The 22,481-nt window shown below is 33.0% G+C and overlaps 3 protein-coding genes across 3 annotated transcripts; 1 reads left to right on the top strand and 2 right to left on the bottom strand.

Moving 5' to 3' along the window:
- Positions 1-406: 406 nt before the first annotated feature.
- LOC123680729 lies at positions 407-6,208 on the bottom strand. Its single transcript, XM_045618777.1, has 6 exons — positions 3,556-6,208; positions 3,383-3,442; positions 3,089-3,254; positions 2,208-2,576; positions 1,190-1,935; positions 407-695 (listed from the first exon to the last, which is right to left on the bottom strand). The coding sequence occupies exons 1-6, from the start codon at positions 5,943-5,945 to the stop codon at positions 548-550; spliced, it is 3,879 nt and encodes a 1,292-aa protein (XP_045474733.1). The 5' UTR covers positions 5,946-6,208; the 3' UTR covers positions 407-547.
- Positions 6,209-6,440: 232 nt separating this feature from the next.
- LOC123680796 (WD repeat-containing protein 74) lies at positions 6,441-8,965 on the top strand. The gene is made up of 5 exons (XM_045618894.1): positions 6,441-6,601; positions 6,663-7,090; positions 7,159-7,361; positions 7,426-7,624; positions 8,416-8,965. The coding sequence occupies exons 1-5, from the start codon at positions 6,544-6,546 to the stop codon at positions 8,959-8,961; spliced, it is 1,434 nt and encodes a 477-aa protein (XP_045474850.1). The 5' UTR covers positions 6,441-6,543; the 3' UTR covers positions 8,962-8,965.
- Positions 8,966-9,277: 312 nt separating this feature from the next.
- Positions 9,278-21,296, bottom strand: LOC123680691 (dnaJ homolog subfamily C member 13). The gene is made up of 30 exons (XM_045618725.1): positions 21,149-21,296; positions 21,011-21,089; positions 20,684-20,951; positions 20,210-20,372; positions 19,975-20,155; positions 19,637-19,891; positions 19,221-19,470; positions 18,977-19,149; positions 18,683-18,890; positions 18,476-18,631; positions 18,107-18,361; positions 17,352-17,729; positions 17,080-17,291; positions 16,859-17,018; positions 16,458-16,730; positions 16,178-16,380; positions 15,813-16,098; positions 15,319-15,470; positions 15,063-15,264; positions 14,814-15,002; positions 14,289-14,424; positions 14,033-14,217; positions 13,722-13,913; positions 13,319-13,666; positions 12,761-12,982; positions 11,992-12,701; positions 11,714-11,930; positions 11,282-11,467; positions 10,436-10,817; positions 9,278-9,738 (listed from the first exon to the last, which is right to left on the bottom strand). The coding sequence occupies exons 1-30, from the start codon at positions 21,150-21,152 to the stop codon at positions 9,626-9,628; spliced, it is 6,738 nt and encodes a 2,245-aa protein (XP_045474681.1). The 5' UTR covers positions 21,153-21,296; the 3' UTR covers positions 9,278-9,625.
- Positions 21,297-22,481: the final 1,185 nt, after the last annotated feature.

Here is a 22,481-nt window from a genome sequence, read left to right as displayed (position 1 = left end):
AATTTGTGTGTACTATAACGAAATTTTCAGCAGTTTAAACAGAGAAAGATTATAGCTACCGTAGATACGTGTCTACGCTATGGTTAGCGCTTTTCCTTGAGTTATGTGTCATTATAATTTTTCTTTGCTTTTTTAAACAATTCCCCTCATCATTTCCTCTACAAGAGAAAGATAATCTCGAATATTTTATGTCTTTAGTTCTTTTTTCCAGCGCTAGTTCTACGAAGTTTTTTCTAAAATTTCTTCTCATGGTTTAATGTTCGAATTACATTTTCACAGCATCCCTTCAGACACCGCACTGATATATTTTTTTTTGTAACTCTCTGATGTTCATCTGAAAATTAAAGAAACCTCAACCCACTATAGGCCAACTGGCTACATGTAGATATTTAGAATGAAGAATATCTGAGCTTTTTAAAATATTTAATAAAAATATAACTTGTAACATTATAAAAATATACACATAAAAATTTCAAACATTGTCCATATCAACATGTCATGAATAAAAGATTTCATTTTGTAAATACAATAATAAAAATTATAAATATCATAACATATGTTGTTTAACATATTCCCAGATAAATGTTGCTCCTGCCACATGAACATTGAGTGACCTAGTTTGTCCAAATTGAGGTATTTCAACACAGGTATCCAAAAATGGAAGTAGAGGAGCTGGTATACCTTCTTTTTCATTTCTGAAACAAATATGAAAAAATTGAATGAAAACCGAGGATCAAAGTATAAAATTTAAATAAATATTATCAGAACCAGAGGAAGAATAGTATTGTAGTGCCGCTTTGCTTGCCCTAGAGATGGCGTGGTGGACTACACATCTCTTGGAAGATCTGACACTTCTAAGGCAAAGTCACCATGATCCGCTCTGCAGTAAATAATTACAAAATTCACTTTAAAAAGAAAATATTAAGGAACTATTCATAATGGGTAGCTTATTCACTGGCCGTAACATATCTAATATACTAATTAAGTTTCGATCTATCTCTATAGAAACTACATGAATTTGATGTGCATGCGACAGGAAATGATGTGGAAATCAACTGAAGTTGAGCCAACTGTTCTCAAACCTAAGAGAAAAGTGCTCTCTGCAAAAGTTGCAAGCCAGATATAAAACATTTGCATGAGTAAGTGGGCACACTGGTATTTCTAGTTATCATAACTGCCATATACTTACCCCAACAGAATTACAGTTTTCTTCTCAAACTTGAAGTCATGCAACTTGACACTTTCAGAGGTCTGCTCCAAACCAACGATTGCAAAACCCTGTTCTTTCAATTTTATCAGAAAACTAGATAATTCGTCTTTTTTTACTTCCATAAAATCGACCCAATTCTCAGAAGACATACTCAAACTTTTGAACTCCCTATCATCTTTTATTTTCATGTTGTGTAAGACCAGATGCTGCACATTGAAAATTTCACACGTCCTTGATAAGCCACCAATGTTACTATATTTCTCAACCAGTGATGCCACACAAATCAAACTGTTCAACGATTTATTTTCAATTTTTTCCTCTAGGTCCTGTTTCCAGGGTATTATTTTCTTCTGTACATTAACACATGTTGATTCATATTCATTCTCCTCTTTGAAGTTTTTGGAGGAGACAATGTTCGGAAGGGTCATCTCAGTTTTTAATTTCATTTCGAATTGTTCGCAAAATTTATGCTTCAAAACATTTTGCCACTCAGAAGGTGGAACATCTAACATTTTTGGAAGGGCAACGAATATATTCTCCACAGAATAGTGCAGATCTGGGTTTAAGGCTTCAATGAAGGTCATATCGTTCTTCAAGGTTTCTGATACAGCATTTCCAGTAGCATCGAGAACAGCAGAAATGGAATTCTCCAGAAATGAATATTTGTCTATGTATTTAGTGAGTTGATTTTGTTTCGCACGTTTTAGAATATTTCTGAGAGTTACCTGAAACAAATTACATCAATTATATACCAGAGGTATAATTTCAATATCGAACAGTAAGCCGTGTACATTCAGCCAATAATATGTGGGAATAGGTATTCAAAAACATTACAAATTTTACACTATGGATTATTCATTGGGGTTAGAGGTTGTTGAAGTAATGAAAAACGTTTTTTCTTGAAACACAAAAGTTTAGGACATAGGTTTCTGCTTAAAAGCATTCTTAAAGATCGGCATCGCATTCTGTATATTTTAATTCAATTCCATATTCTCACCTGGGAATATACTCTCAATTTGAAATTGGCACCCATTGTCCATGGTAGCAGAGCGTTTGTAGCTTGATACCAACATTCTTCATCCTTAAGAGATGTTACCAAATGATACACAACAGGTATCAATGCCACAACAGATGAGGTATTGGACAAATTGGTGGTTTCAACCTTCTCAATCATCAAGCTCAAATAACTGGGCGATTGTGATACCAAAATAATAAGCAACCATTGTAACAGTTGCTTCACAGAAGTTTGGTGAGTCTCTTCGCAAAAACTTTTCATTATGAACTCCACCAATTTTTCTCTGGATCTGTCTGTAAAATGAACTATCATAAGCATCGCTTGTACTATTCTTAGTTTTTCAAGGTGGATCTAAAAGTGAAAATAGTGAGATAAAAGAATTTCAAATGGAGTATAAAAATCATCGAATAGGCTATTTGACAAAATTTTCAAAACCTCTCAATTATGAAATCAGTAACTTGAATGTTTTTTATGATGACTGTAAGAACTCTCAAAAGCTTAAAGTTTATACGAGTTGGGAGGACTGTATAATGTTATAAATAGGCTTTGTTACTGTGTCCTATGGCCACTTCAGAACAGCACTGTTAATTTTTCATTCTACAGTGAACAGTTGGTTCATTATAAAGATTACTCTGATTCATTACACTCTTACTATAGCAAATCGTTTGAGCTTAAAATTCAATGTTGTTTTCAATTACTTTTCTAAATAGAAAATGGATCTGTTCAAAATCTCAGAATAACCAACATATTTTATTGTATTATTATGTTAAATTGGTATAAGAGTCTGTAATTTACGAGGATTTCATTAAATAAAAAAATATTCTTTATACTGTCAAATAGCCTAACAGATTGTTAAACTTTACCTTTGACTCTGGAAAATACCTCTTATTGTAATTTACCATATAATGGTCGACTAGCATCTCCATCAGAACATCTGCCGATGGAATATTCCTCATGGACTTATTTTTAGCTAAAAGATATAAACATTCTATCGATAAAATCTTCAAGTCTGTGGCGATCAAATTGGGGCTGAAAAAAATTATCACAAATTGAAATAAAATGGATGATACTAGTTCAATTCATTTATAGTTAAATTGATTAAGAAAATTGGATTTTTTTTGGGTATAAACAATTCATATAAAATCAAATGTACTTACTTCTGAACAGATAACGAACCAATATCTTCGTGAATTGCTTGACAGATACCATATTCTACTCTAAAAAGAAACAGACATTTCAGATACGAGAAACATGTGAAATAAAATTTAAGTTTAAATTATTTTTTCTTTGAACAAAGAAAAACTAAAACAAAAATGAAGCTTGCTCTCACCTTTGGTTTTTTTGAATAACAATTCCTTTAGTTAGCGCACCCAAAATCAAGGGTGTCAATATTCCCATATGAGGTGCTTCAAGCAAAATTATTTTTCTGCATCCCTCCATGATAACTTTGAGTAAACTATCACATTCCATGAAATAGCATTCAAATAAATCTGAATACCATTTTTTCCAACACTCGGCAAAAGTGGATGTTGAAAATAGATTAAATTCGAATATTGATTCGAAAAACAAAGAAGAATATGTTCTCATTAAATTATTAGATAATCTACAGATTTTTCTCAAACATATATCTAAAACTCCAATAGAACCGGTTTCATTGAAAATAAAATAATTGGTAACCAAATCTAGATTGTCTACGATTAACTTAAGAAGATTTTCATTATCAGTATCCAGCCAGTCACCAAATTTTTGGATGAGATTATTGAATTGTTTTTCATTTTTTATAATGTCAAAGGATTTTCTGAATTTTTTCAACCACACTTCACATCCAATATGTTTCAAGTACAATTCTACTTTTGGCAGTATTGTTGAATCAACATATAATGTATTAGGTATCCTATATATCAAATAACTTGCAATTAACTTCTTTCCATTACTTTGACTGTTATGCCATATCTTCAAACATTCATCACTTGATATCTTCACTAAATCATTTTCAATCATTATTTCCAAAAATTTCAAAAGGTACTGATAGTCATCATTATGTTCATTTTGAAATCTCTTCACTATGTAATCCCCAACATGAAATGGTCTCAAGAGATTCGGGAAATAAAAAAGTATCATATCATCTAAATTGCAAGGAGCTGATTTCACTTCGTACTCTATATCTAAGTTCAATTTTTTCATTAACTGCAAATTTATCAGTAAATATTCAGTATTTTCCTCTTCTATATATTGTTTTGTTGATTTTTTCAAATTTTCTGTACATAATCTTAGTTCACTTATTTTTTTTTCTATTATTTGATAGAATATTTCCTTGTCGATTTGTTGATCAGTGGAGAATAGAAATCTCCCTATCAGTATAACTTTTTCAAGAATATCAGAAGAATCTTCCAACAGTTTCTCGATGAAAAAAATTATGCAACTTTGTTTAATGTACATATGAGGCAATTTTTTCAAACACCTCAGCATTTTGATGATGAGAGACTTTGGAATTTTATGCAAGAGGAATGAGGCACTTTTCAACACACACCAGGCTGCTGCGGGATTCCAATCGATTTTCAAAAACTCTTCATAAAATATGGGGTAGAAGACTTCATTCAATTCATTACAAAAAACTTCGAGCTTATTGAATACTCTTCTCGTCAAAAATGAATATTCATATTTATTCAAGGCAATTAAAATATCACTAACTACTCTTTGATAAATTGGACTGGAAGTAAATTTCAATCCCAGTACATGCTCAATCATGTTATAAACAACAGTTAATTGTGAATGATTCAAAAGTTCCTGATAAAGACAAATTCGCCAAGTTATATGCAAATCTTTAATGGACGGCAATAACTTTAGTGTGGGTTGTATCAAATGCAATTGCTTTTCTTTTGACATTTCTAATAAAATGAAGAAAAAATCCCACTCTTTTAAATTTGTAACTTGTAGAGCTCTAGGTGTTGCTGTTTCATTCGTTTTGAAGTACTCTACTGTCCTAAATAAAATATATTGTGCCTGCTTCTTTTTCACACTATTTTTGCTTACAATATGAAGCTTCAAAAAATTCCAGAGATTATCTTCCTGGAAATAATCACTGGTAACTAAGTTACTGAGCTTTTTATCAAATAACATGCATAAATAATCTAAATTTTCTTGTTCAATAAAATATTGTACAGCTTGATCAATAAATTCTTCTTCTGTTTTTATAATGAGCTCAAAATATTTGAAAAATAAAGATGATTTATCAATTAAAAAATCTTTACTCAACTCTGTTCCACATAATTTAAACAAAAACATTTTCAACTTGAATTTATCTACATATGTGAATATATCTTCTTTGACCTGCTGATTCACTCGAATTATAACAGTAGCTAAGCATAATATTCTTGAAAGATTTCCAACATCATTCCATGTTGATTCCACCAAGGACAATTGCTCATTCAGTAAAAGAAGACAGTATATGAATTCTGCATTATCAGTTTGAATATCGAGAGCCAAATTAAGAGCAGATATTTTTATTTCAAGAGGACAATTATTCTTCAGAATTTTAGCCACAGGGAAATTGTGTTTTTGTGACATATTCAGTTTTATTCTCTCAACTTGCAATTGTAAGAGACAAATTAGATTTGAAATAGACTCCTCTTCATCAATCATAGCAAGAAGAGATTCATCTTCCACAAAATTATATAAAAGAGAATCTGTGGGATATTTGTTTTCATTTAATTGATTCATTGTGATATTCTTCTTCGAAATATTAGAATATTTATTCTGATAACAACTGTAATGTGAAATTATTCCTTGGATCTTGAATCAGGAGGATTAGGATTAAGCTCCCACAGAGTAGAACACAATTAATCACAAAAATCTCTAAATAAATATAGTCGTCTAGCAGTAATTACCACTTTGCAATTGACACATAATTAATAAATAAATAGAAAAAAAAAACAATAGTAAATAAAGCTGCTTTTTAGGTTGACAACCATACATAACCAAATTAAACCGTTCACAGAATATCATTATGAAGAAAAGGTTTTTATATATGAATCTTAAAACCATAACATAACATAAGGTTTTATGATAATTTGGTTTCTACCAGATATCAACCATATTATCAAAATAAGATTATTGCTTTTTCAATCATTTAGAATTTAAGAACTTAAAGTGAAAATAGAATGTACTGTGTTCCTATCTATGGTTCTCAAATATCAACACGTTTCTTTGACATTTCCCCTCTATGAAACCAAGTTAACCTATATATATTTATATTATATATTTAACGTGATTTAAGATTTAACTTTTGAGTTTATTGAGTTTATGTTTTTTAATTACAATGGATTTGAACGATAAGTATTCTATATACGTTGGTTCGGCAAGGGGAACCATAACATGTAAGTTTCAATGAGTTATTCCTTCATATATATGTAAAATTAATTTTTAAAATTATTTCAGATACTGATCTGAATCCTGAAAAGAAAAATCATTATGAATTCGCAGCTGAAGCTTCCGAAATAAATTCCATGATTTGGAAAAACGAAACTGAAATACTAGTTGGTTACAAAAATGGAATTGTAAGCACTTACGATACAATTACACAAAAATATGGGAAAATATTTGACCAATGTAGAGATGAAGGATCTGTAGTTGGTCTTGGTTCTTTTGGCAAAAAAATATTAGTTACTTCAGCCAAAGGGAAAATTAATATAATTGGTCCGAAAAATAAAATTTACAGTATTGTGACCCTTTATCCAGAAAATGGAACTCTGGAAACTTCAAGTCAAAGTATGGATAGATTAAATATTATAGCAACTGGTGGAGAAATGAATGATGTTAAGTTATGGGATGTGGAAGCCAAGGAATGTATATTCAAGGCAAAATCGGTTAGTAATATCATTTCAAAGAATTTTCAAACCAGATTAATACATTATTTTGACTCTTTGAATTTCAGATGGGACATGATCACTTAAATCTACCTATTAAAACTTCAGTTAGAGGAATTACATTCATTCCAGGAGAGCCCAGCCTATGTTGTTGTGCCACAAAAGAGGGTCATGTTTTGATTTATGATGAAAGGGCCCAAAGAAGACCAGTATGCAAATTTCTAGAACCAAAAGCCAGCTTTTCTTCAATTACTACTGCATATAGGGAAAGGTAAATTTAATGTATTACAAATAACATTTTTATTTATTAATGCCAATATTCTTTTCAATTATAGGAATATCCTAGCTGGAACAACAAAAGGATATATAGAATATATTGATATGAAAAAAGGAAAATGTCTAAGAACATTTACAGGTACATGTGGAAGTGTAACAAGCTTATTGTGTGATCCTGTAGAACCTATTCTTTTCGCAACAAGCTTGGACAGATATTTAAGGATATATAACTTGGATACTAAAGAAATACTTAATAAGGTAAATTGAATCATAATAGGCTATTTGACAGTATAAAAATATTTTTCTATTCATTGAATTCCTCACATATATTATATATACAAAAAAAGTTTTGAAAACTTGAATATATTAGAAAAATTGGTTAATGTCTGGAATTATTTATAATAGCATAATATAATTGTCTGCCATCATATATTATGCAATTAAATAACTTTCAACTATTATCGGAATTAAACTGGATCAGGCGAACTTAACAATAATGAATTTATGGTAAATTCATGCGTAATTCACATTTTGGTTCCTCTAAATTGAATATTTTGCACTGAATTTTGATATTTTATGAATTATACAATAAAATAAGCTTGTTCTTTCGAAAATTTTAACAAATTCATTTTCTCTTGAAAAAAATAATTGAAACTTAGGTCACTCTAATATATATTGAGTATAGGTAATATATATTATCCTAACTAAGGTGCAGAACTTGCTCAAGAATTAGGTCACTTTAAACAACATTGAATACTAACCACCGATTGCTACAGTAAGAATATAATGGAACAAAAATCGTTGCAAAAAAAAACTTTAAAATAATAAATTTACTACTTACATCAAAACTTGTTTCCAAATTTCACACACAAATATTCTTTTATCTAAGTGGCGTCACCGACGCCAAGTTGGATAAAATTGTGGTTTGCCAGACTTTGCAAATTGAAAAATCTACTCTACTGAATTAATAAGGAGGATTTAAAAAAATTTTTTTATATTAGGTACTAAAATTTACTGGACATTTTTTATATTCAATTAAATTATTTCAGCAATATTTGAAACAAAATTTGAAGAGAATATTAGTGAAGCCAATAGTGAAAAAAGAGGAAGAAATTGTTCCCAATAACAAAACTACTGTAGATGAATTTGATGAAATATTTAACAACTTAGAAGTTATTTCTGAAGAAACAGCAAAAAAACAAAAGGCAAAGGCAGAACTAAATAATAAATCTCAAAAAGATGGAGATTTAAATACAGATGGAAATGAAGAAATATCAAACAATCCAGAAGCTGTTGCAGAGAAACCAAAAAAAACTCGTAAAATCAAAAAGAATAAAGATCAATCTAAAAAAGATGGAAATTCTGGTACTGATAAAACTGAAGAAAATTCAAACAATATGGAGGTTGTTAAAGATAAATCAACAAAAAAACGGAAAATCAATAAAGAGAATAAAGTTGAAATGAAAAAAGGTGGGGATCCCAATACAGATAGAACCGAAAACAACGTAGAGGTTATTGAAGAAATACCAACAAAAAAACTAAAATTAGAGAATAAGGTTAAATCCAAAAAACTGAAAAATAAAATACTTGTATAAATAACTGTTTCATTTCGTTTTCCTAATGCAAATAATTCAATAAGTTATCGCTATAGGTTGTCTTTATGAGATAGAAAAAAATAGTTTTTCCTTTACTTGAACGCTGAAGGAACCAATCTCTTGTCCATAGTATATTTCAATTAATTGTCGAAATGTAGAACAAACACTAATAAAAAATCCCCTAGATAAAAGTGAGGTTACTCCAGCTCACATGTTACCGAGTCCTCCACAGAGACTTGTTTCAATAAGTTTATTCTCACCAATATCTAAATGCATATCTTATGAAGGTTGATATTTTTGATTATGGAAACCCATGTTGATTTAGAATTATTTATTTCATTATAAATGGATTAAGAACTTGGAAACGAAGAGAAGATACACTCAATATTTCAATAGAAAATATAATTTTTTTTGTTTTCCATTAATAATTTAACTAAAGTATACACAGTACTTTCGGCTTAAATTTAATTTTTTTTGTACAATATGATTTTTACAAAATTTCGAATTTTTTACAGTTCCACTGCTAAAATACCTATTGCTTAGTCTTGGGAATGTCTATACATAATATAAAAGTTTAATTGAAGGAATATATTTACAGTTAAAATACTGCAATAATAGTAAAGATTGAATAACCTGATAAATATCATTCATATCTCTGAAGAAACTAAGGCAAGTTGAAATGAAGAACTTGATCATCTTTATCAATTGGTGGTGGTGCAACCGAAACTTTGTTGCTAGGGCCTTGAGTCAGATAACCAGCTACCGTTGGCGTTCCAGCTGTAAAAGATTGAAATATTTTCAGAGTGAACAATACACTGTTAGTTAATCAATAGAATCACGGAATATACTGAAAAAACCTTAACACAATTTGGGTATGGTCCGTATATCGCCGAGAATTTCAGAGCGGTTACTAGTGGTTTTCAATGTTTCAGGTAACCTTCTTCGATACGGTCTGCTTGACACTTGTCATTGGTCAACCAAATTTTTCTTTGACAGAATTTTGGAGGTTATAAATGGTTGATCTCTTTTAATTTATAAACAACTGAAAAATCTTAATGGTTCTGAAGGGTATTTGTTTCATAATTAAAATAATACAATTTTTGAGTGTTAGATGTCATGGAAAATGTCCATAAACAATAATCTGAACATTAAAATGACAACTGCCAAGACGAGTGGGCGTGGTTACCGAACCTAACCACAATAAAAGTACAGTTGCTGTGGTGACAGATAACTCACCGAAGTTTGAGGAAATAGTCACCGGTTTTTGAGCAATTTGACATATACGGACCGCCAACTGTTTAAGTTGAGGTTCAGGCTGTTTAGCTGTTGTTAGCAGGAATAAATAAATAAATAACTTACTAACCATAGTAACTAAGGTGATATACGAACCATACCCATTATTGATACAACAATTTAGGTTATGCATACATAACCTGCAAAAACTAATAACAAAAATATGTACAGTTTCACTTACCTGTGAGATATCCAGCTACTGGAGAATTACAAATGAAGAGATCATGTTTCTGGTCTTTGTACTCGGCCCAAATGGTACTCTTCTCAAGTATCACATTAATTTTATCCCCATAAAGCAAACTTCTTCCCATAGACTTCAAAGCTTTTACAATTTGTGCTTTCGTCATGGCTGGATTATCGATCAATTCGAGTCTCGCTTCGAGCAAATTCAGTAGGAACTGTACAAAATCGACCTCAAGAGCCTGCTTAACCAACTGTTCTTGATTGTTGGAAAAGAGTCTACTCAAGGCTTCACAAGCTACGGCAACCATATCCTTTCTGACTTGCATTGCTTGTTTCAGCGAATGCATGCAATCGGTCTGAGCTATTGCATTGATACATATCTGAAATAAATATTAGGAATAATCTGCAATATGATATTAACCACTTGTGTAATGTAATAAAGTGTTTTCAATAGCTATAATACAATGTAAAATGCTTATAATGGCAACACTGTGTATTATTGTTTGACATTTCTTTAGTCATTTGTGTTCGAAACAACAAATAATGAGTCGATATACTGAATGTCGTCTATGAATCCTTGTTAAATTTCTCTCAGTGTTCACAAATAGAAAGAACTGATTGTGATAAAACAATTCAATAGTTTCTGAACAATGTCAAAACGCGTATCTTTCCATGATTGAATGACATAACCTACTAAACACAAATGACATAATAAATGTCAACAAATAAAACACAGTGTTGCCATTATAACCATTTTAAATTGTATCATTTCTATACATATCGATGGCTGTTAATAAACAACTTTTTCTCTCTATGATACTTTTGATCCAAATTGATAACTTACGGTGCTAAGTGACAAGGAATTGAAGATCAAAATGGCCGATTTAGGAACAATCGTCTGCCTGATATTCGAACCCATCTGCCTGCACAGTCTCGGAATATGACCCATGGCAGGAATTGTATCTAGAAGCGCAGGTTGTGTTTGGAGTAAAGAGCATAAGGCGGAAGTTGATATTTCCAATAAATCCGTCTGAAAATAGAACTTCAGTAACCTAACTAGCCATTATGGATTTATTCGTTCTGAAAGTACCGGGAATAGATCATTTGAAAAAACAGAAAAGAAAATCCGGTCAGTCAATTGAAATTAACGTTGGCTTAAGTGGATTTCTCAAAAATGAGGCACTCTCATAAATTTGAATGAATGAGGCATATTCTTTGGTCCATTGACAGATTTCCGGTACTTTCTTCAGTAAATTAATTGATTGTAGTTACTTACATCAGGTTTGTCCTTCGCCATTGTTGTCAGACACGTCTCCAACAATTCTGAAAGGAACTCCTTCGGTTTTCTCAAGCTCCAAGACGGGTTGGCAATGAAAATTCTCAGATAAACACCACCAACCATAATTTCATTGGGGTTAGAAAAGTTGGTGAGGCCGTTAGTATCAGGCATCTTCCATGGAGTGGATGGTGCAACGACTTGATTCATATGGTGCCTAAAGAACAACAAAACAGTAAATTACCTCTGGGCCCAACTCCGACAAAATGCAAACTCACTCTTTTCGCAACCTGGCAATTGCCAAGCATACTCTATCCTTAGAATCCTGATCCCAGATCAACTCCGGATGTTCATGCTGAGATTCGAACATACTGACAGCAGTCTCGGGACTGTCTCTCATCGCATCGGCAAAGATCGGTGGCAAGAAGGCACAAAGAGCTAACCTCACTTTTGGACCCACCAATTTGTCAGATGTCATTTTTGCCAACAGTTCGGCGCACGTTTGACGTATCTGGTGATCGTTCGAATTACAAAACAGATCTAATAAATATACAACAGCTCCCTTTCCCAAAGCTTCTCTGACAATCTTCGTGGTGGACATAAGAGAATGCAGAACTGTCAGAATCTGGAGCTGTTGCTCTTGTAACGTGTAAATGACGGACAAGAGGTATCCCAAGACTTCGACAGAAGCTATATCATTAATGCACTCGTTGGTTCTAGTAACGACAGAAATAAAATTGATGGTGCCCTTTTGGATTGGTGTAAAGTTGACATGTAGTAGGCCGAAGAACAATTGGAAGTGTCCTATGCACTGTATCTCGACACCGCTATTGTTTCTTATCACATTGGTTAAGGCTTCTAGAGCCATCACAGTTTGTTTCAAGCGATTTTCTATTGACACAGAAAACGCTATATCTTCTAGGTTCCTTATATGAGGGAACTGCTCGGAAACAAATTTCACCAGGTGAATGGTAAAGTCTTTAGGATCCTTTGGAAAAAAAAGGGAAAATTATCAACAGAATATTCATTAGGAAAAATTCAACATACCTTAATGATGTACGTAGGTTGTTCATTATACATTTTGATAAATATTCCTCCAATTCGTAATTCATCTTTGTGAGCCGAGTATGTAAAATCATTTACAACTGTCAAATCGGGATCACCTCTGGAATCACGTTGATTCTCCAGAAAATCTACCAATTCCGCTCTTGTACTGTTATCCCAAACTAAATATGGAGATTCGCTATTACTGTTCAAAGTTTTTAGTACCTAGAAAAAGTTAAATTTCGAAATAATGAAAAAAAATTGTGCTGTCGGGGGAGCCTTGTCAAGAACAAAGTTTCTTACGTCATTTTGTTAACACTATACGTGATTTAATGAAAGGTTTTCTAATAAAGATTTCATTTCGAATAGCCTGCTATTTGGGAAGATATCTATATTTTGAAAATATCATCATTTGACAAGTATACATTACGCCATTACTAAATATGTTTTTATCATTTTGTTAATTCAAAAAAACGCTTTCTTCTTACGTGACGATTAAAGCCGCGTTAAAAAACATAGTTACAATATTATTTCCTAGAATTAGTGAATATTTCATCTTACCACTTCCGGTTGATCATTTCCGAGCTGATTGGCAAGATATTCCGTCAACAGAGATTCTAGAATACTTCTGCACAAATTGTTCGCAGGTGGTTGATTTTCGCCAACGAAATAGCCTCCCAGAGCAGCGCAGGCCTTGACAGCCTCTTTGGCCAATCTGTTGCTAACTTCCTGCTGATTGGCGTCTTCACTTTTTTCAACGCCACCTTCATCTAAAGTAAAATCGTAGTTGAACATGAAGAGCAACAAATGCCACAAAGCTCCTGATTTCAAGAGTTCCAGTTGGAGTATTGAATCTATCGATAGGGCTTTTACACATTCGGTCGCTACTGAGCAAAGTTTGGTAAGATGCTGAAAACCCAGTGAGGTTAGAGTGGTTCACTGCACAAAAAAAAGGCAAACTCACCTTGAAGTATAAAATTCGGCATAAGTCCCTGACCAACTGTTTCAGATCCACCATTTTCTCCCTACAGGCAGAAAATTCTGCAGCGACACTGAAGCACCTAGTTATATGCATGCAAACTTGAACAGCAACATCGCCATGCTTGGAAGACTTGCTCAGAACATTGACACACCTGGTATAAGCATCCAGAAGAACCTGCAAATTCAAACAATATAGGAAGAGCCTTCAGCTAACAATATCCACTATCAAAAGAAGGTTATGTTAGGTTAGATTGAAATGTCAAAATAAATGTTGTAACATGTTCAGATATTTACCTCTAAACCATTTTCTCTCCTTAGTTCTTCTGCATTCAGAGAAGAGCAATGGACTGTGAAATAAGCCAGTTCACTTGCAGCAGAAAGAAGGGGTGCGCTCTTGGAAAACAACTGCTCATCTTCCGTTTCAAGTTTTATGGTCTTGATAAGTTGAGGATATCCCGCATATTTATATGGTTTCAATTCTGCAAACATTGAGAAAAAGTCATGATGCAGTTCGTTACATGAGAGGCATCAATTTTAAACGAATTCATACCTTCAGAGTAACGATGGAAGAGAATACTCTGAGTCTGTAGGATGAGAACTATATTGTGAGGATTTGGTCCGTCTGTGTTCCAACTGCTCCTGCTGCATAAGAATTCGTAGGCTTGGTTCACAGCTTCGAATTGTTCCTGAAATCATAACTCGTCAAGATAATTCCCAAGCCTTTGTAACACTATGCCTTTTTGTGAGCCCAATGTTACATGGTTGAAGTTAAAATGAAGTGCGCTTGCCTTCAGGGCTAATTTGACGTTTGAGTCAGGCATGAAATTCAATTGAACGTGTGACATTTTAACCTTGGGACGTTGCAACATAACCTTAAAAATAATTCGTGAAAAAGTCAAAATATTCAAGGTTTACAGTTCTGAAATTATACCTATTGCAAACGTCAAAAAACCAGGTGTAACAGTGCCAGACATTGAAAAATTTCGCCCAAAAACAAACATGAAAATAGCAGTCAAAATATACACCAAAAAGGCATAATGTAAAAGATGGTAAGAAACATTGAAATAGAACGTACTCTTCCAGCTGGATTTTTGTCAGGGTGATAGATCGTGGCCAAACGATAATAGGCTTTCCGAATTGTAGATTCTTCATGGTGCGTACCATTCAATTCCAATTTTTTATAAGCCTCTTCAACAGTCATTATTGGAGGTTTCTTTTCAACCTCCATCTTCCATGATTCCAATACATTTTTGAGCAACATAACCTAAAAAAAATTATGAAAATTATTTTTTATACGGCTATCGAAGACTGTTATCAAACTTACAGGGTCGGGTATAGGCCAATCTGGAAACTTGGAAGAATCGCACAAATGTCGTAGATAAAATATATTACAAAATAATTCGTGTTCGAGCTGAGGATATCTGACTGCTGGAATAGGAATATATACGTATCTTGCCATTGTATGGCTCCTCAAACGAGGGGTGAAATCTGCTATGTGAGCAGAAATTTTCTCGATCAACATCCTCCTGCAAATGAATATTCAATGAAAAATACCCATAGACCGCATTACCGATTCTAACCTCATTTCTGTATTCCATATGGCTTCTGGAGTGTCAAACTCTCCCAAAAATATCTGAGCAAACTTCTCAGCCCCATGGTTTTCTAGATAATATACCATAGCTTCGGGTAGCAATTGCCCCAAAATACTCCTTAGCATTATATCGGATGAGTTCTAAAAGGTTTTGATCATGACATTAAAATGAGAAAAGAACTGACATAGATTTCAACGTAATGTCATTTATAATGATATAATAATATTATTTTGTAAAATTTTGAAAATTATTTTGTCTTTTTAATGAATTTTTTTTGATTCCGAATCATCCTAAAAAATTTCAATTTGAGGGGATGTGTATCTATCATTGAAAACACAAAATTTTGCATGGTTATAACTCGGCAAAGCATCCAACGGATGCAATTTTCGGATCCTGAACATAACCCAAAAATTACATGTCCTTAGCACATTCCTTGCAGATATTACAAGAATTTGGGGAAAATTATAATGCAACATACTCACATCATCAGATTTGAAAGCTTGCTTCATGTGAGTGAGTTGCAAAAATCTTGCAATAGGTAGTACATTGCTTCCTGTATACATCAGAATGAAAAAGAACACACCAGTGGTGTAAACCTTCGATATCTCCGGATTATCTTTCATCACCTCATACAGCAGACATGCAACCTTCTCCACCAGTATCGGATCGAAAGTCAACAAAAGTTGAACAATATGAGACAAATAAATAGGTTCTGATAGTATTCGTTTAACTTTGGGCAGTGGACGTATTATAGCACCATCTTTGTTCCTAAAATCAAGGATATACCCAATTTTAGTCTTGCATCTCGTTCAAGTGGAAACGGTCTGAAAAATACTAGCCTGCTTACCTGCTAGGATAATTTTCACACATTTTGATCAGTATTTTCAATAAGTATGTAGCCAATTCACTTTCATTGAGAACTGGTTGGCCTTTCGCTATTAGTGTCCATTTCAATTGGGGCAACTGAGCGAGGGCCCTCCAACCGTCTAATCCCATCGCCCAACATCTTGTTCTTGGATTAATTTCATTTTTATTGAAGAGATCTTTCATCTATAAGTGGTGCAACGACCATAGAATAAAATTTGACACATCTAATCTAACCTAATTATTTCAACAGGTTAAATTACCTCATTGAAGTTAACTGGTCCTTGTCTACCCTCTTCTGTACTTCTTAAATAATGCCACTCCTTTTCTTGCATTACTTGCATACCAGGGCCTGCTTCTATAACATTTGTCTGGGTAGGTATCACAGCTCTTGAAGTGTGCAGGTGGGCTAACGTCATAAGGTCAACAAATATACGCACCCCACCTGCGTCTACTATATCTCTAACGTTCTTGTGATGAAGAATAAGCTTGTTGATGAACATGACTAGTCTGTCACGTTCCATTTTATCCACACACTAGGAAAAACAACATTTGTACACATCGGAGAAAAAAATGTGAATTTTATTATTAGATAGTTATGTCTACTTCATATGACCACCACTACTACAACAATATAAGAGCAACAAAATAAGTTAGTACTTACTCTTTCTAACATAGTTATAATATATTTAGTATCACTAAAAGGTCCAATATCTTCATAGTATCGTCCATAAACAATGGACATTGCTTGAAGACACATACATTTCATTTCTACTTTACTAGTTAATAAAAATCTATGGTAGAGATCATTGAAGAACTCATAGCTTAAAATAACATAATAATGATGTAGAAAATTGTGAGTAAATTGATATATTTTAAACTTACGATCTTCTTATTGGAGAATCATCGTTATTCTCATCCATTTCTAATAGTAATCTTAGATAATAATCCCCAATTTTAACCTCATCTGCTAAGCAGTGATAGGTTAGCTCAAATTCTTGATGGTTCCATGCAACTAAGGCTGCTCCGGCTAGTTCTCTGTCGTTGTTGAAAAGTCTCACTTCGTTTTCCAAGGCACTTCGTAATTCTTCTCTTGTCTGAGAGAAATGTGTCGATATAACTCTTCACACAATACCAAAATTTTATTTTTCACTCACCTTATGATTCCAAATTAGATTAGGAAGAGCATGATCTTGATTAAACTGATAATAAAAAAGAGCCCAATTTGCCTCTGCCTTTATTCTTTCCCTTCTCTTCCTCAGCACAATAGGTCTTTCTCTATTTTTCTCTTTTCTATCAACTGACATTCCAATTCTCGCTCCCCAATGTTGTATTGCCAAATTTGTGTAATGTTCAACTTGTTTCTCCATCATTTTTATTTTTCTTTCAACAGCCAGCCAATTGGGATTTTTCTTATTACGAGAAGCATGGTCCTGAGCTAATTTGAGGTTATCACGATAATTTAATAGTTCTTGTTCTACGGCGTTTTCGGGTACTTTGTCTTGAGAATCTAAGAAACTGGTCAAACCAGTCGGCTTGAAGAGAAAAACGATTATTATTTTCGAATATCGATTGGGTAGTGCGTCAGAAAAAAGTAATGAAACTTTTTCTTTAATACCCTTGATGTATTTTGATGTTTAATAGATTAATATGTGATTGAGAACATAATCGTCTTTGAACACCACGGTTATAAGAAAAACTGTAAAACATGTATAAAAAAAATTTAACTTGTTAACAACAAACAAATGAAACCTAACCTAACAGCAATGTCATAAAGGTTATGTCAGGTTGATATTCAGAACAAGAATGGCAACCTATCAAACAAATCTAACAATATGCCCAATCCTCTTATTTTTCCAAAGTCTTTTTCATCTAGTGTAGCACAATAAATTATGTATGTGAATTAATTTACCAATATTCTCTTCAGGAGCCCCATCGCTATGGGATTCCCCGTAACCCAGAGACCAACGAGGTGTCTAGATAACTGGCGATGTGTTAAAAGTCTGCCGTCAGATCCTTGAGTGTAAAGAGCTGCAAGAAGATGACTGGGCAGAGCACCTTCGGCAAGTGCCAACTCTTGCATTCTTGCCGCTGTATCAGATTCTCCTTCTTCTATCAGAGCTCTCATTACAAGCCCTGCTCCTTTTACGATAGCCATTGAGGGATGCTTGAATGACAGAACACAAGAATTTTGTATTGAAATTCAAACATATACGTTCAAAGTTGAAAAAAGCAAATGATAAAGCAAAAAAGCAAAACCAAACTTTTATTTTTTTATCACCTGGAAAAGTCTGAACAATGACCTTCCCCGTTCAGACACCATATCTAGTAAAATGTCGAAATGTCTTCCATCAGTCGTTTCACTGTATGGAACACAAAGCGCAAATGTCAAGAAATCCAACATGGCGGATACAACGAGTGCACCTGTACCTTGATTCTAAAAAGATATCAATCACAAAAAGGACACAATGAAATATTATAGACTCACAATATGCGACGTCCACATATCTAGTAGGTTTTCTAGGAAGCTCTTAGTTTGAAGTAAAGATAGTTTGTTCATTTGTTCTTGCTTTAAATCGCTCTCTTCGTGCATAGGATGCATCAATGCGCATACCATATCGATTGCAGCATGTGTAACAGCAAAATCTTGTCGTTTTAAAGCATTGACTACTTTCAAACCAATAGCTTCTCTAAATCTGTAAATATTTCAAATTACATGGTACCACAGAAATCTCGAATACAAGGTAAGGTTATCACCAAGTGTGGCCATAGAAAAACATACCCTGGTAATGATGTAAATGCAGCATAGCCTACTTTACTGGCAATTAAACGTCTCAACGCTTGAAACTGTGCCTCCAGATCAACAACACTGATGGTTTTTTGGTCACCTTCATTTTTAACCAAAGAATTCAAAGCACCTATGATCATTTTCTCTTTGTTTTCAGAAAATATTCCCTGGAAAAATTAAGAAATAAATCACGATTATTTGATACTATAGTAATTAACAATTCGATTATTTTACTCACATCTTGAGTCACACTGTACAATAAACCACTGTAAGGTACATTGGCATTGAACCTCCTCACACATTCTGCGAAAGACTTTTTGGGGGGTAGGTTGTATAAAAATTTTACATGTATGCTTTCAGCCTCTTCTTCAACTGGTAGATGTAAAGGTCCTAATCTAAAGCCACGTTCAGAATATATCATTTTAATGTTAACGTCTCTGTTGCCAGATGCTCGAACTCCATCTAATAATGAAGCCAGTAATGAATCTCTGAAAATAATAATTTGCCATTATTTTTTTTCACACAAAACTATCATTTTGAACCAATGTTTGTAAAATTCTAATTTCGAGCCACAAATGGTCGTAGTTAATCGGATGAAGAGTCCTTAACTAGTTGAATTTTTACTAGAATATGAAAAAAAAACGATATTCTTACCTATCAATTGCAGAATAAGTTCTTTTTTGACCATCAATATATTCTATACTGAACAACTGTGGATTACTATTGTCTCTAACCAAAGCAAATATGTGTCCTAAAGGCCTTAAAGTACAGATGTTATATGTCTGAGGGTCTCTCTCCAACAAACAGGTTTCCGAAAGGCATAGTGTTCTTCTCAAAGGCTCAGGATGCCTACACTTATGAATCTTATAAACCGCAAACTCAGACACTGAAGTTAGGTGTTCATCATCACTGTAAAACAATAATATTCAAATGGAAGGTAAAAAAAGGTACTATCATTTTTATGGTGAATTCTATCTTAGATTTGAACTGACCTGTATTTACCAAATCTTTGTTTCTGAAAATCTTCTAATGTTATAGGTGTACTCAATACTTTTAAAGTAACTCCTAAATTGACTGCAGCACTCTCTATTAACTTAATTTTTATTTCCTCATATTCGGCAGATTGGAACAGATGGAGTCTCCCAAAGCCTCCACAAACAATGACAAATCCACCTGAATTTCAAAAAGAATCAGTGGGGTCAAAAATTAATCTTAATCAAAACCCACCTGGATAATCTGATGTAACACATATTCCTTCAAAATCTTTAAAATGGTAACTGGCAAGAAGAACATTTGTGGTTGGATCCAATTGATCCAAAGAATGTGGGGTTACTTCTAATACTACGGGTAATCTTACATCTGACCAGTGATGTTTATATGCATGGTATCTCTAAAAAATAATTTTGGCATATAAATAATATAGAAATTCGAAATGCACTCAGAACACAAATTTTTTCAAAATTTTGTTGTTTTGATTGATTTAAAACTTCAAAATTAAAATTATTCTTTCTAGAAATATTAAATTATTCTCCTAAAAGCTGAGAACAAATATATTAGCTGTTGCTAAAAATAGCACATATGAATAAACAAAGATCAAAGGAACATAAATAAAACCAATAAAATACTCCAAATGTAAAATATGACAAGATCTTTCTTTCACCCTGTTATCTTGAACAGAAATAGTATAAGCTTTATACTTACTAAGATTTCTTTAGGTTTTTCTGCAAAATGGTTTCTGAATTTGAGAGCTTCTGTTAACAATTGTGTTCGATGATCAGATGAGAACCTCATATTATCAATTTTATTTTGTTTTTTCATACTTATTTGAAATTCATTATTCGCATTACCCGCTTTAGGTAGAGGTTGGAGGGAAATGAAATCATTGTATATCCATCGATTTGTAACTTCTAGGGTGGTTGGGTTATATGTTGTAATCCCCAAGGATCCAACAGAGAATATTCTCTTATACCTTGAATAAATAAATATTGTTATTAATTATATAGTAGAGAATGAATTCTTTTTACTCACTTTCCTTTCCAGGAGTGTTTTGTGACATAGAAACACGCAACATCTTGATTATCTCTGATCGGCATCATTTTTTCATTTCCTTAAAACGAATAAACAATGTACAAAAGGAATAAACCGAAAATCCATGCAAATAAATACCCATGCTCTAGTTAGGTACGAAGACTACGACACAACAAATAACTTACTTATTTTTTAATTTACTGAAATAATCAAAACACACATCACATCTCTCAACGCAAACTTTTCGACAAAAATTCTGGGGGTGTCAGCTGTTTTGATATTCTTGTGTCAAAAACAGGATATCAAGTTGTCAAAAGTGTCAATTTCGAGATTGTATTTGTCAAACTTGTCGGCAACTGGACTGATAAAAAGGACTCTTCGTGGTTTTGTGGGAGGTGGCATCTATCTATGTAAGTGCAAACTATTTTCCGGTAATTCCCCTGTTGTAAAGATGTCTACAGAGACCTTTATTATCCTTATCCATTATTGTTTAATTCATTATCTTTAGGATAGGTGTGCAATGGTATTTTGATTAACGGTTTATTATTTCAAATAATAAAGTGTTGCAAAACGGAAATTAACTTACTGTTTAGGTTTAAATTTTAGAAGCGGAGAAGCAGAGTGCCGCACTCTTTGGCAGGGTATTTTTATTCTCTGAGCCGCTTTCTTGAAGATTTGAGATACCTATTCTACGAGATAGAAGGAATTGAATAAATCAAAGTGTAAAGTTTGCAGTGATTTTCAAGCCCTCGTCGTCTCTGAATCTTCACAAAATGTCCATAATTTTCGACTTTTGAGCTGGTCAATTATAAATTAACGTGAATTAAGGAGCTTCTGATAGCTCATTCATTCTTGCGCCAATTGCACCCTTGAAACCCAAATTTATATCTATACAGGTATGCGGTCTTGCAGTTGGATTGAAGCACGAACTGACGAGCGCTCAAAAGCTCCTGACTTCATGTACATCAGTGCATTTTTTAAAGGTTAGGTTGGGTCTTGTAGGTCAAATGTTTTCAGTTACATTCATCAGTACTATTTGTCTCATAGATACTGCCAATGAAATTGATAACAATTTTATCTGTAAAGTTGATAATCTGGCCAATACTAGAATTACCAGTTATCCAATTCCCTTTGCAACTAGTGTTAATAAAAAGATCAATAAAACTTTTGCGTAGTCAGTGTCCTATATATAGTAACTTCAAAATGAGCTCCTTCTATGTATTTAACAAACAGTCCATATCGATCAAATTTTCCGTCACTTTTCCATGGCCAAACAGAATCTTCGTTAAAAATTTTCCATAAATTCAGTTAAGTAATAATGAAATGATATGACGCTTCCTCAGTTGAGAAACATCGTTGATCCAAATTAGTGCTAAACAACAATAAATAAATTGTTTTCTTGATTTACGCAAATGTAACTTTTGCAATTCCCTACAGATGTATATGAAAATAACTTCTTGGACGGATTGAT

This window comes from Harmonia axyridis, chromosome 1, assembly GCF_914767665.1.
Source record: "Harmonia axyridis chromosome 1, icHarAxyr1.1, whole genome shotgun sequence".
In the NCBI taxonomy this organism is placed as follows: domain Eukaryota; kingdom Metazoa; phylum Arthropoda; class Insecta; order Coleoptera; family Coccinellidae; genus Harmonia; species Harmonia axyridis.
Note: the sequence above shows the minus strand (reverse complement) of the source record. Positions and strands in the feature narration are given on the sequence as shown.

Bases quoted from the DNA above. Each gene is read 5' to 3' on its own strand.
- LOC123680729 (XM_045618777.1), bottom strand. From the start codon at position 5,945: ATGAATCAATTAAATGAAAACAAATATCCCACAGATTCTCTTTTATAT. The intron at 2,577-3,088 runs GTAAAGTTTAAC...TTTCACTTTTAG, and splicing joins GGTATTTTCCAGAGTCAAAG to ATCCACCTTGAAAAACTAAG. The intron at 696-1,189 runs GTAAGTATATGG...TATTTGTTTCAG, and splicing joins AAAACTGTAATTCTGTTGGG to AAATGAAAAAGAAGGTATAC.
- LOC123680796 (XM_045618894.1), top strand. From the start codon at position 6,544: ATGGATTTGAACGATAAGTATTCTATATACGTTGGTTCGGCAAGGGGA. The intron at 7,362-7,425 runs GTAAATTTAATG...TTTCAATTATAG, and splicing joins ACTACTGCATATAGGGAAAG to GAATATCCTAGCTGGAACAA. The intron at 7,625-8,415 runs GTAAATTGAATC...AAATTATTTCAG, and splicing joins CTAAAGAAATACTTAATAAG to CAATATTTGAAACAAAATTT.
- LOC123680691 (XM_045618725.1), bottom strand. The intron at 18,891-18,976 runs GTATGTTTTTCT...AAATATTTACAG, and splicing joins GCATTTACATCATTACCAGG to ATTTAGAGAAGCTATTGGTT. The intron at 17,019-17,079 runs GTAAGTTTAAAA...TGTTATTTTAAG, and splicing joins GATTCTCCAATAAGAAGATC to CTATGAGTTCTTCAATGATC.